This window comes from Acinonyx jubatus, chromosome B1, assembly GCF_027475565.1.
Source record: "Acinonyx jubatus isolate Ajub_Pintada_27869175 chromosome B1, VMU_Ajub_asm_v1.0, whole genome shotgun sequence".
Lineage (NCBI taxonomy): Eukaryota > Metazoa > Chordata > Mammalia > Carnivora > Felidae > Acinonyx > Acinonyx jubatus.
Window position 1 is genome coordinate 134,873,383 of NC_069382.1, and position 12,214 is coordinate 134,885,596.

At 42.0% G+C, this 12,214-nt stretch overlaps 1 protein-coding gene across 1 annotated transcript in view; it reads left to right on the forward strand.

The window, feature by feature from the left end:
* Nucleotides 1-12,214, forward strand: part of SCD5 (stearoyl-CoA desaturase 5) — a 153,261-nt gene that overhangs the window by 109,034 nt on the left and 32,013 nt on the right. Inside the window, exon 3 of the mRNA XM_027059458.2 lies at nt 4,621-4,826. Coding sequence (XP_026915259.1) covers nt 4,621-4,826 — 206 coding nt within the window. The remainder of the gene's footprint in view (nt 1-4,620; nt 4,827-12,214) is intronic.

The window sequence follows — 12,214 nt, forward strand, 5'->3', positions numbered from 1 at the left end:
ACACACACGAATGTATCACAAGGTACTCAATCAAATCCCATTATGTGGAAATTCAGGGTTTTTCCAGTTTTCACTGCATCTCTGTGGTTAGTTAAATCTTTGCATGCAACTGTGATTATTTCCTTAAGATAAATTCTAGAAAACAAATTTCTAGGGGCGCCTGGATGGCTCAGTCTAGAAAACCAAGCATCTGACTTGGTTTCAGCTTAGATCATCTCACGGTTTTGTGGGTTCAAGCCCCTCATCAGGCTCTGCGCTGGCAGCATGGAGCCTGTTTGGGATTCTCTGTCTCCCTCTCTGTTTGTGCCTCCCCCATTCGAGCTGTCTCCGTGTCTCTCAAAAATAAATAAATAAACTTAACAAAAAAGTTAGAAAACAAATTGCTAAATTGAAAGACACAATTTTAGTGCTTTTGATATGTGCAGCCCGTTTGCCCTTCACATGGCTTGTGACAATTTGACACTCTTCCCGGTAAACAACACTGAACTTTTTTAAACTTTTAAAAGTATAACACCCATATAGAAAAGTCGACAAGCCCTAAGTTGGAACTGCACTATTCAATATGGTAGCCACTAAACACATGTGACTGCTGAGCACTTGAAATGTAGCCATTCTGAATTGAGGTACACTAGAAGTGTAAAAAGAAACACTCACTTTCAAAGAATTGGTGCCAAAAAATAATGGAAAATGTCTCATTAATAATTTTATGCTTGAAATGATATTTCGGATGTATTAAGCAAAATATATTATTAAAGTTAATTTTACTTGTGTCTTCTCACTTTTTTAATGTGACTACCAGGGAAGTTTTTGTTATATATATTCTTGTATTATATTTCTCTTGGACAGCACAAAGTAGGACATAGTATGGCTCCTCAGATAACAAAACCTACCACCTGAGCCATCCACTCCTCATTTGCTTCTCTTCCCCTGCCTGGTTTTCTCCAGCGCCCCCAGCTTCCTGTGCCTCAGTTATACCCGGGGCTCTTAGAACTAATGTAGCACTCTTTGCCACTCCAATTCTTTGCCAGGAATGATCAATAAACTCGATAAAAGTGAGCGTCCACTTATGAAGGTAATGAGGTGGCAGATTAAGACAGTACCGTAAGGTATAAACTCTGAGTTGCAAATGGAATCATTTGTCAATTGATTTGTTAGGATGTGTAAGTATTTAGGCTTCAGAAATTGCCACTGAGTTTAATATCATGTCCTACCGAAATGTGCACACGGGGCACAGACAGGATACACATACTCGAGAGTCAGTTCATTGATGGAAGTTTGCCGTCCCTCTACGCTTCAATTTTGTTTTTCTTTCCCGTGAAGTGAGGATGATGGAGTAAGGCACATAGTTCCAGACAAGAGTAGTCAGCACTTTGTAAACTCTGGGGGCTGAAGAGATTACCAGGAGATTGCTGGGGCTGTGGGAGCAGCTAGTGGCTGTTTTCTCTCACTCTCCGCCTCCTGAGGTTTGCTCACCCTTCCCATCAGCCCTCCACTTGCCCTTCCACATATATTAACCGTACCAAACACACCCTAGGTACACACAGCTTTTCATCAAAGACAAATGCCATTCACAGGTTGGCTCCCATTCCCAATCCCTCCAGGATAGAAGCAAAATGCAGATAAGGAGGAGGAAAAAGGCCCTTGGGTAAGCATACGAATCTTGCTCGCTTCTGCCCTGTTGTTGGCTTACATCTTGTCCTTTGGATCACTTTTTCATTGGACTCCGCTTTAGTGTTAAAAACAAGAACAAAACAATAAGAGAAGATTTTCTAAAAAATCATCTTAAAGTATTTTGGGCTCGATTATATGCTCGGACATTTGGAATCTGGCCAAAACCCTTGCTTCATTTCACTGTTGCAGGCTAAGTGGCCTCTTTTGGGAAGATATCCAGGTAAGAGGAGTTAAAGCAAATAAACATCTCTGTTCCGACCTGTCTTCGCCATTCTTTTGTTGCGATTGTATTATGCTTAGTTGTGTGAGAATAATGTTTCTAGTTCTTCAGAAGCCTCTACTCAGAGTTTTTATAAAATTGCATTGTGATAAAGAACAAATATAACCTTTTAACAAGGAAAATGAAAGTTCTCTGTAAAAGACTTCCTCCCTCTAAATTTAGAGAATAAGGGAAATACCTTGTTGAAAGAGAGTGAACCAAGAATTGAAGGAGCACTATCTTTTTTCCATTACTGTTCTGACCTACTCAATGAACTTCAGCAAAATTCTTCTAAGCCTTAATTTTGCTGTCTGTGAATTGGGGACAGAGTATTCCCCTTTCTTCCTATGTTCATATGGACATTGCAATAAACTAATGCAAAAGGAATAAATTATGCTTTGGGCTGCAGTGGTCTTTACTGACATTTGAAATTCTGTTCTAACTCTAGATTCTATGGTTATAAATAATAAATACTTTCTCTTTCCAACCACTGTGTTTAAATACTCTGGTAAAATCTAAAGACTTCTTTCTTTTTTTTTTTTTTTTTAAACATTTATTTATTTTTGAGACAGAGAGAGACAGAGCATGAATGGGGGAGGGTCAAAGAGAGAGGGAGACACAGAATCTGAAACAGGCTCCAGGCTCTGAGCTGTCAGCACAGAGATGTGGGGCTTGAACTCACAGACTGCAAGATCATGACCTGAGCTGAAGTCGGACGCTCAACCGACTGAGCCACCCAGGTGCCCTTAAAAAGACTTCTTTCTTATCTCACTAAGCCAGGCTATAATTTTTGCCTTGCACAGACTACCAAGAACTTCTTTTCTCTTTTTATAGTCAAAGCTGAGCACATAACTCTTAAGGTCTTTCTACCTCCCCTCTCTTTGTCCTATTACCCAAGGGTGAAGCAAATTGAGAAGCTTTCAGGGGTGCTATTGGATAAACAAAGTTGAGTAACCTTCCAGCAGCATTGGATGAGCCAGAGACTCAATGAACCCCCTTTTGGTTAAACTATTGGAACTTTGAGAGTAAAACAGTTCCCTCTCTTCTCATCAGCAGGATGAAGCCAATACCTGTAAAATGGCAGATTTCTAGTGAAAACATAACTATGTCCTGAATAGTATGGTATAAAAACATTATGATCTTTTTTTTAAAAAAAGGGGCTTATGCACTATATAAATTTATTTTTATTTTATTTTTTAAGTTTGTTTATTTTGAGAGAGAGAGAAAGCACGAGTCGGGGAGGGGCAGAGAGAGAGCAGAAAAGAGGGAATCCGAAGCAGGCTCCACGCTGTCAGAATAGAGCCAGATGAGGGATTCAGACTCACGAATTGTGAGATCATCACCTGAGCCTAAATCAAGAGTTGGACACTTAACTGAGCCACCCAGGCACCCCTATAAAGTTATTTTTATTTTCAGACTAGTTTTCCTATCAAAAGCACTACTTCCCAGAATAATTTGCCTGCTCAAAGTTTTGAAAACATTGTCCGCGAAAAACAAAACTGAGTATAAACTGAAAGTCTATAGATACCACTGGCCCATGGGTACTCATAAGTTTCATTAATAATATCAGCCTAAATGACATTGGTTGGTGCCCTTGATAGCTCACCCAGGACCTCCAGTCTCTGGACACCCTTCTTCTGTCTCCCATCATAGGGCGGTCAATAGGATGTGTCCCCCATGTGTGCCTGGGTTTGGCAGAATCTGCTAGACAATGCTTCTTTTTGCCTGGGCAGCAGAGTCTCTCTTGGGATTCCACTAAGAACAACCTGTACCTTAAGTATTTCTTCTCCTATGGCCAAGTACATCAGATTCCTCAAGGAACCAAAATCACTTCCCCTCCCTTCCTGTGACACACTGTTAGAGCACTCCTCAAACAGTATTATTTGTGTCTTGGTATTTTGCAGAGATTTGGTGAAGTAGCTTTTGGGTTTTTACTTACTGGCTTCCTGCTCTCTGTAAGTTGGATATGAAGGCTATTAAAGAATGAGATGGGGGCACCTGGGTGGCTCAGTCGGTTGAGCGTCCGACTTCGGCTCAGGTCATTATCCTGCAGTTCGTGAGTTCGAGCCCCGCGTTGGGCTCTGTGCTGACAGCTCAGAGCCTGGAGCTTGTTTCAGATTCTGTGTCTCCCTCTCTCTCTGACCCTCCCACGTTCATGCTCTGCCTCTCTCTGTCTCAAAAATAAATAAACGTTAAAAAAAATTTAAAAAAAATTAAAAAAATTTAAAAAAAAAAATGAGGAGGCCAGAGAGATTCAGGCCAAGAACCAGCCTTCTTTCATACTCAAGATTACCCCTCTCCTCTGACAACAAGACTTCATCTTGAGACTGGATCTCTCTTTTCTTGATATGAATGCTCTCCCAGGAGATTTCAGTAACCCCCACCAGAACGTTCAGGTTTCCCCTCTCATTCACTCAACAAGCCTGGATCTCCTGCAGCAGGCACATCCCAAACACAAGCGAAGATCCCTACTAAGTGAAGATTTCCTCTTATTTTCATGGAAATCATCCCAGACCAACCCCAGGGATTGAAATTGAGGTGAAGAGGTTGTGGGTTGAGGATGGGAGCAAAGTAGAAGTCAGTGGTGAGGATGGTAGGGGGGTGGGGGTGAGGCATAGAGGGAGGCTAAGTTTTCAAGAAGGCGCCAGGGTGCTTTGTCTCTTCACTCAGGGTCTGTGTTCTCTCTGCAGAATGACATCTTCGAGTGGTCCAGGGACCACCGAGTCCACCACAAGTACTCAGAGACCGATGCTGACCCACACAATGCCCGCCGGGGCTTCTTCTTCTCTCATATCGGGTGGCTCTTTGTTCGCAAACATCCAGATGTCATTGAGAAGGGGAGAAAACTTGACCTCACTGACCTGCTGGCTGATCCTGTGGTCCGATTCCAGAGAAAGTAAGTGAACAGACACCATAGACTTGTCCCTCGGGGACAGGACCAAGAGACAGAGCACAATGGAGTGCAATAATACCCCCAAGTAGTTCTCCTCATACCACTTACTCTCTTATTAGGATTTATCTCTGTTTATTCATTTTCTTTTGCTCATTAAGTCTTCCCTATTTACACAATTGTTTTAATTTTAATTTTAAATGGATTTCCTTTATGCCCAAATGTCATTTCCTTCAGACCAACCCACATGACTGATTTCACGGAATCTTTTTCTGTAGTTCCCTACTCCCCCATTAGAGTTTCCCTGGGGTGGGCGGGGAGAACTTACTTCATTTTAGTGATCCTTGACTCCAACAGCATTGGACTCTATCCAGGTATACTTCTCTGTTCTCCTGGAATTCTCTTACAGTGATGCCTCTCTTCCCCTGACTCCTAGAAATGTTACACGAGTAGATTTTTCTGCAGAGGAAATGTGATCATGTAACAGAGAGCCTCAAAATGCTTGTGTGCACTAATGGTGTTAGCTGAGCATATTCAGCCAGTCAGCATTTACAGGCTAAATCTACTCTCAACAGGCACATGGAGAAAATCACTTGTAATTGTGCTGGCAGATAGAGTGGCTATTTTTCACCTTTACCAGGAAGCTGGCATAGACTATGTCCATGTTGGTCTGGATCTGCAAAGTTGGCCACTATGAGAGCATTTATAAATGGGCTTTTTGCCCCAAAGTAATGAATTTATGTGCAAAGAGAGACAATTTATGAATTACACTCTGGCTAGAGTCTTGAAATAATATGGTGAAAACGTGGTTACCAGAGGCCATCTCCACTGACAAGCAAGAGTCATATTTGAGACCTTATCTGAATAGAAACTCCTGAAAACAGAAATGGAGGCTGTGCCTTTGTCTGACACAAACGATTCTTGCATGAAAGGAAGTACGGCTTAGAATTGTGCTCACTTTCCCCCCGGCCTCCCTCTTTACATTGGAGTGGGCAGCAGCACATAGTGAGAAAATGGCGGACCGTGGAGATAGACTGCCTAGGATCAAACTTTGTGGCTCCTCCATGTGCTAGTAAAGACTGGCTCTTGACCATTATCTCCTACAGTTCTTATGAGCACATAATGGAAAAAAAATGTATGGGAAATGCCTGGCTCATAGTTAAGAGCTTAGATCAGTGATTATTATTATTCCACAGGCAGTTGCTAGTTCAGAGGACTCAGTGTGTTTCCATCCCCTGCTTCTGTTGGTTTCTCCAGAGGGTCACTGTGTGCCTCAACACAGCTCTTTCTGGTGGACACACCCAGTATCAGTAGCCAAAAGTTCTCTAGCAGAAAATAACAAGAGGTTTTTGATGAACAATTAAATGATTTATTCGTTTTGATTTTTCACCATAAACATAAAGTCTTAAAAATCATTAAAGAAAATCTGCAAAATTCAGAACAGTGGAAAGAAAATAATTCAAGTCCTAACACATAAACACAGCCACAATTAATAATCTGTAGTGTATCTTTCCATATTTTGTCCATATATCTGATATATTTCATATGATGACAAGCATACTGCATGTGTAATTTTATGTCTTGCTTTTGAACTTCAGATTATGTTGGAGGCACCATTGTTGAAGGCTGTGTGAGTTCACTAGTTGAGTGTCACGGTTTATTTAACGATCACTCTGCAGCTGAATATGTGTGTCGTTTCCAATTCTGTGATATAAATGATGTTGCTATATAATTAGTAATGCTTTGGGACAATCAGGCCTTAGATTAATTTGAAGAGCTCAGATGAGAAGGCAAAGGATCTTCTATTTTATTAATGAGAACTGGGCTGAGTATAATAGTCTGGGTTTCTCTCACCATAAAAATGGAAGATCTTTTTTTCATCTTTTTCCTTAAAAATGTGGTAATTTGATTCATTAGATTTGTACTCATGGCACTTATGTCCAAAGACTATTTCTAAATGCAAGCAGAAGAACAGAGACTATTTCAGCATGTTCCCTAAATAGTTACCTGAGAATATCTTTCCTCACCAGCCCAGTGACCAAAGGGGGTTGTAGCTATCCATCCACTCATATCATCCAGTCATATCATCATTTCGTATATACCATTGAGCTCCTGCTAAGAATTGGTGTTGAGGATACAACCTTCAAGATTGGTGGCTGTATCCCCCAGATTTGCAGACCAGCAGGGATCCCACAAATGAGTGTACAGACAGTTATACCCTCGTGAGAGAAGTATTGTAAAAGCGTGCCACAGGAACACAATACGGGCTGGTGAGGGTGAGGGAGGGCCTAGGAAAGAAACTAGCTTCTAGGCCAAGACCTGAAAGATGACAAGAAGTTAGATGAAGATGGGGAAAGGATATTTAATATATCTGTCAATACATAGAACTATATAGAGCCATTGAACTTTAGAACAGGGAGGGACTTTGTAAGTCATTTAGCTCATGCCTTCCATTTCTCCTATGGGAAAACTAATAAATAAAATATAGGTAGAAGGTTGGGGATAGAAGTACTGCCGTGGTCTTTTGGGGCTGCTATAACAAAAATACCATAGACTAGGTAACTTAGACAGCTACATTTATTTCTCACAGTTTTGCAGGCTGGGAAGTCCAAAATCAAGGTGCCACAGATTTGGTGTCTAGTGAGAGCTCTCTTCATGCTTCATAGACAGCCTCCTTCCTGCTGTTTCTACACATGGCAGAAGGGGGGAAGGAGCTCTCTGGGGGTCTCTTTTGTAAGGACACTAATCCCATTTGTGAGGCCTCCACGCTCATGACCTAATCACCCCCCAAAGGCCCACCTCCTAATGCCATTGCACTGGAAATTAGGTTTCAACATGTGAATTTTGGGCGGACACAAATATTACCCTGTGGCAAGCACCTACATCTCAAATTATTTGCTCCGTGTTCTTTTGATTATACCTTGCTGTTTGAAAAGGGTTACAACGGTTCTCTTAAGTGTAGGTGAGTACTCATGTTCATTGGTAATTATCCCGCCTGGAGAACACAGAGATCCATAATCTGAAATAAGGCTTAGAATCACTGCACTAAAGGAGAGAGCTTCCAGAATACACAGAGGTAGTACAAGGGTTTGGATATTTTCAAGTCTGTGAAGCCAGTCAGACTATATGGAGGCAACAGATTCCTTAAAGAATGAGTCCTTGCACTTGGGGTGTAAGCTGGAGGAGGGATGGACCCTTCATTGGCAGGACTGCCACATCAAGTCTAAGTCCTTGCTACCCTTAGCTTGGGAGACTCCTTGCATAACAGAGATTCGGCCCTGGGTCACTTTGATAGTACACCTTATAGAGTTGATCTCCTTGTCAGAATCCCCACCTGCTCCTCTATGGTTCTCTGAGGGCACCAGGCTCTGTTCTGGTTTTGATCCCCGGGGTTTGCAGCTAATTCACTAATGTTAGTGCTGCTCCAGCACTAATATTGCAGTTGGTTGATAAACTTGTGCTCAGCCATCCTCATGACAGTTTACCAAATAAAAGCTTGCCTTGTCAGAGAGCCAGGCTTGATCAACTTTCCATTATACAGTATAACAAAAGAGAGAAGATAGTGGCATTAAACATAACAGGAGGACAACACAGTTCAAGCAATAATTCTAGAGTTTTCCTCTAATGAAAATTTTATCAAGGCTATGATAACAAGTAGTTAACTGGACTGCTTCAAGTTTTGCTCTGCTGCCTGGTTGTGAATGACAAAATGGCAGGCATTAGGAGGTGAGAGGGAGAGAAGCTAGTGGTATCACATTCAGACTTTGGTAACTGAGCCCTGCCTGAGGTTCTATGCCTACAAGAGCTGTGCTTTTCCCTACAGGGTGAGGAGATCACAGGGCAGAGGCACATACCACCTGGAATCTTCTCCCACTTGTATACGTTGCCTTGGGCTCCAAGGAACCTAGAATTCCCTGTCCAAATGGCTCTGAGCCTGCTTCCAGAGCCTACACTGGCCTCTCCAGGGCTCTGTCCTCCTGGTAGAGATGTGTACACCCTAGTCCTGAACAGTGGCCAAGAGGCAGTCTTAGCCCGGAGATGAGTTTGGCTGTCCATAGAAAGAGGATAGAACTAGGGGTGGAAAGAGAATGGGGCAGATCACAGGCTAAGGGCCTCCATCTCTGTTCCTGGTCTGGGCCCTACGAATATCAGGGTGAGCCTAGAAGGGGGCCACTCATAAGACTGGCAGTAGGTCTGTCAGTTAGGAATTGTGTTTGGCCAAAACAGAATAGAAGTTTATTTCCCTCACATATAAAAGAATTGTGAAGGCCCAGGTTATGGTAGCAACAGTGTCAGTTGAAAACCAGATTCTTTGATCTTTCTGCTCCACCAACCTTAGCATGTGACTTTCATTCTTTCATTTTAAGGTCCAATGTGACCACTGGAGCCCTAATCAGAAGGAAGGTGAGGGTGAGGGGTAACACTGCTCACCTGAGTCAGTCACCTATAAGGAGCTTTCCCAGGAGCCACATATAGCCTATCCACGCACCTCTCATTAACCATGTCAGGAAATGTAGTTTCTTGGTTGATGCCTTACACCCTTGCATAAATTCCTGGTTTTGTTACCATGGAAGAAAGTACGAATTGGTATGAGGTAGGCTCTCCCGTAGGTACTTAATTACTTAAGCAAAATAACTAGCCATCACAAGTGGCTCAGTCTGACAACGTTTTCATTATAAAGCAAGTGAGTGGCCTTTCTGCCACCATTTTCTAAGCAGAAACTGGAATCTCACATCATTTTTCCGAGATGGCAGAATGAGGATAAAAATCCAGAGGCTGTTCTTCCTAATGCTTTGCTTATCCCATTGATTCCCATATTAGATAAGAAATTCCCTTAGAAGTAGCATGCAGACAATGTCATGTGTATTTTTGAAGGAGTTAACAAGGATACTAAGCCAGACACATGAAAACAAGGTCCTTGCCTCATCGCCATCGTATGGGATTAGCTAAGAGAAAAATGGTTGGAGTGATTCAGAAAGGTAAAGCACTTCTGTTTTGAAACCCTGGAAAGGTATGAAAATGTGTAAATTTTGCCTTTCCAATAAGATTGACACTTGAATGGCTAGAATCTATTTAAGACCTCCTTCACTTCAATTTCCCCCTGGTCTGTTATCATTAGTCTTTTTCTTTCTTCAACAATAGCATCACATCTCTCAGTGACATCCTCCTTTTTGTGTCTTTATGTCAATCCTCTGTCCAAACCCCACATGTATTTCTGTGTCGGTGACATCAAATTGCCAGGGCAGAGCAGTCAGGCAAGTCTACAATTGACTTATTTTCACTTCTCTATCTCATCCCCTCATCTTCCATGTGGGGGATCCCCTAGGGACTGGGATGAGTCATCTGGGAATTTACAACCAACATAATCCCATCTCAGTTGACAAAATCCATTGCTTTTTCATCAGGGTTCCTCGTGGGGCCCCCAGGGAGTCTCTTTCTATTCTGAGTCCATTTTCCTTGGGGACCTACCTTACTTGTTGCTAAGTTAATAGAACAGCTCTTCTCTAGATATTAGTGATGCTGAGTGGCTGAGTACATTCAAGGCCTTAGTTGGTTAGTTGCAGTTTGTGGAAAACTCTACAGAAAATGATCCCCAAATGACAGGACCTGGATGATGAGATATTCAAACATCTAGTCATGTGGGTGAGATTCGGGGACATGGAAGCAGTGCCTTTTAAGCACAACCACCCTCTGCTACTCCTTTGCACATCAATTACCCTTAGTTTGATCACTGCCCGTCTCACTTGGGTCCTTAATGGTCCTGCAGCAGTAAAACCAAACTGGCTCCAAGGTGAACATCACTTGTTTATGCTATATGCAGATCCCAGCTCTTTGGTACACTCTGTGCCAACTCACACCTTAATAATGTAAGCTGTGAGAAAATGAACAACTCAGGAAACAACAGATTTTGGTGAGGATGTGGAGAAAGGGAAACACTTTTGCGCTGCTGGTGAGAATACAAACCAGTGAAGCCACTCTGGAAAACGGTATGGAGGTTCCCCCCAAAATTAAAAACAGAGCTACCCTACAACCCAGCAATTATGCTACTAGGTATTTATCTAAAGGATACAAAAATGCTGATTCAAAGGGGCACATGCACCCTCAATGTTTACAGCAGCACTACCAACAATAGCCAAATTATGGAAAGAGCTCAAATGTCCATCAACTGATGAATGGATAAAGAAGACGTGGTGTATATATACAAGGGAATATTACAAATATTCAAAAAGAATGCAGTCTTGCCGTTTGCAGCAACATGGATGGAACTAGAATGTATTATGCTAAGTAAAATAAGTCAGAGAAAGATAAATATATGATTTCACTCATATGTGGAATTTAAGAAACAAAATAGATGAACATAGGGGAAGGGAAGGAAAATTAAGATAAAAACAGAGAGGGAGGCAAATCATACTCTTATGATACTCTTTTAAATACAGAGAACAAACTGAGGGTTGTTGGGTGGGGAAGGTTGCGGGGGTGGGCTAAATGTGTGATGGGCATTAAGGAGGGCACTTGCTGGGATGAGCACTGGGTGTTATATATAAGTGATGAATCACTGAATTCTACTCCTGAAACCGTTATTATACTATATGTTAACTAACTTGGATTTACATAAAATTTAAAAATAAAAACAAAAATAAATAATGTAAGTGATGAGGCACATGGTGTTTCTCAGGATTCAGCTTTCTTCTCGTTTCTGCATATATCACTTTTCATTCAAGAACTATATTTTGAGCACCCACTATATACCAGAAATTGTTCTAGGTGCTGGGGATGGAACAGTCCACAGGAGAACCAGATTCTGGAAAATATTGCTCCCTCTTTCTAGAGTTCCCCCATTTGGGTTTGGGGATGTGCAAGAGGATGCCCCACCATACATCTGCCCCCCTGCCTGACTGGGCCTCTCTCTCCACAGAAAGATACTTTTGCTGCTCCCCTTTCCATTTCTCTTGTTACTCAGTCCCTGTTCCATGAATCTGTTTTGGTTCACTTCCTCTTGTCTATTTGCCTCTTTCTGTCCTCACAGTCTTTGTCTCTTCACCTGCCGGAGGGCTTTGTTCCTGCCTTTGTGCCCTTCTCTGCATGGGTACATTTTCCCTCATCAGTCACACTGTGTTCTCCAAGCCATGAAGTTCTTCCTCTTGCATAGTTTTATTAGAGAATAAAAGCCATTTAGCCAATTGTTCAGGCAGACTTTTTCTTCTTTTTGGAGGGAGATGAGGAATTTTTGTCCTCTTGTATTCTTTCCTCATGTCATGATCTTGTTCTAATTTATTCTTCCATACATTACTTCTGCATGTAAATATTCTCTCTTCATGAATCTTGGCTTCCATTTCTGAGGGGTAGTCTATCTTTGGTTAACAGCTTGAGCCCTGGAATCTTCTCTCCCATTC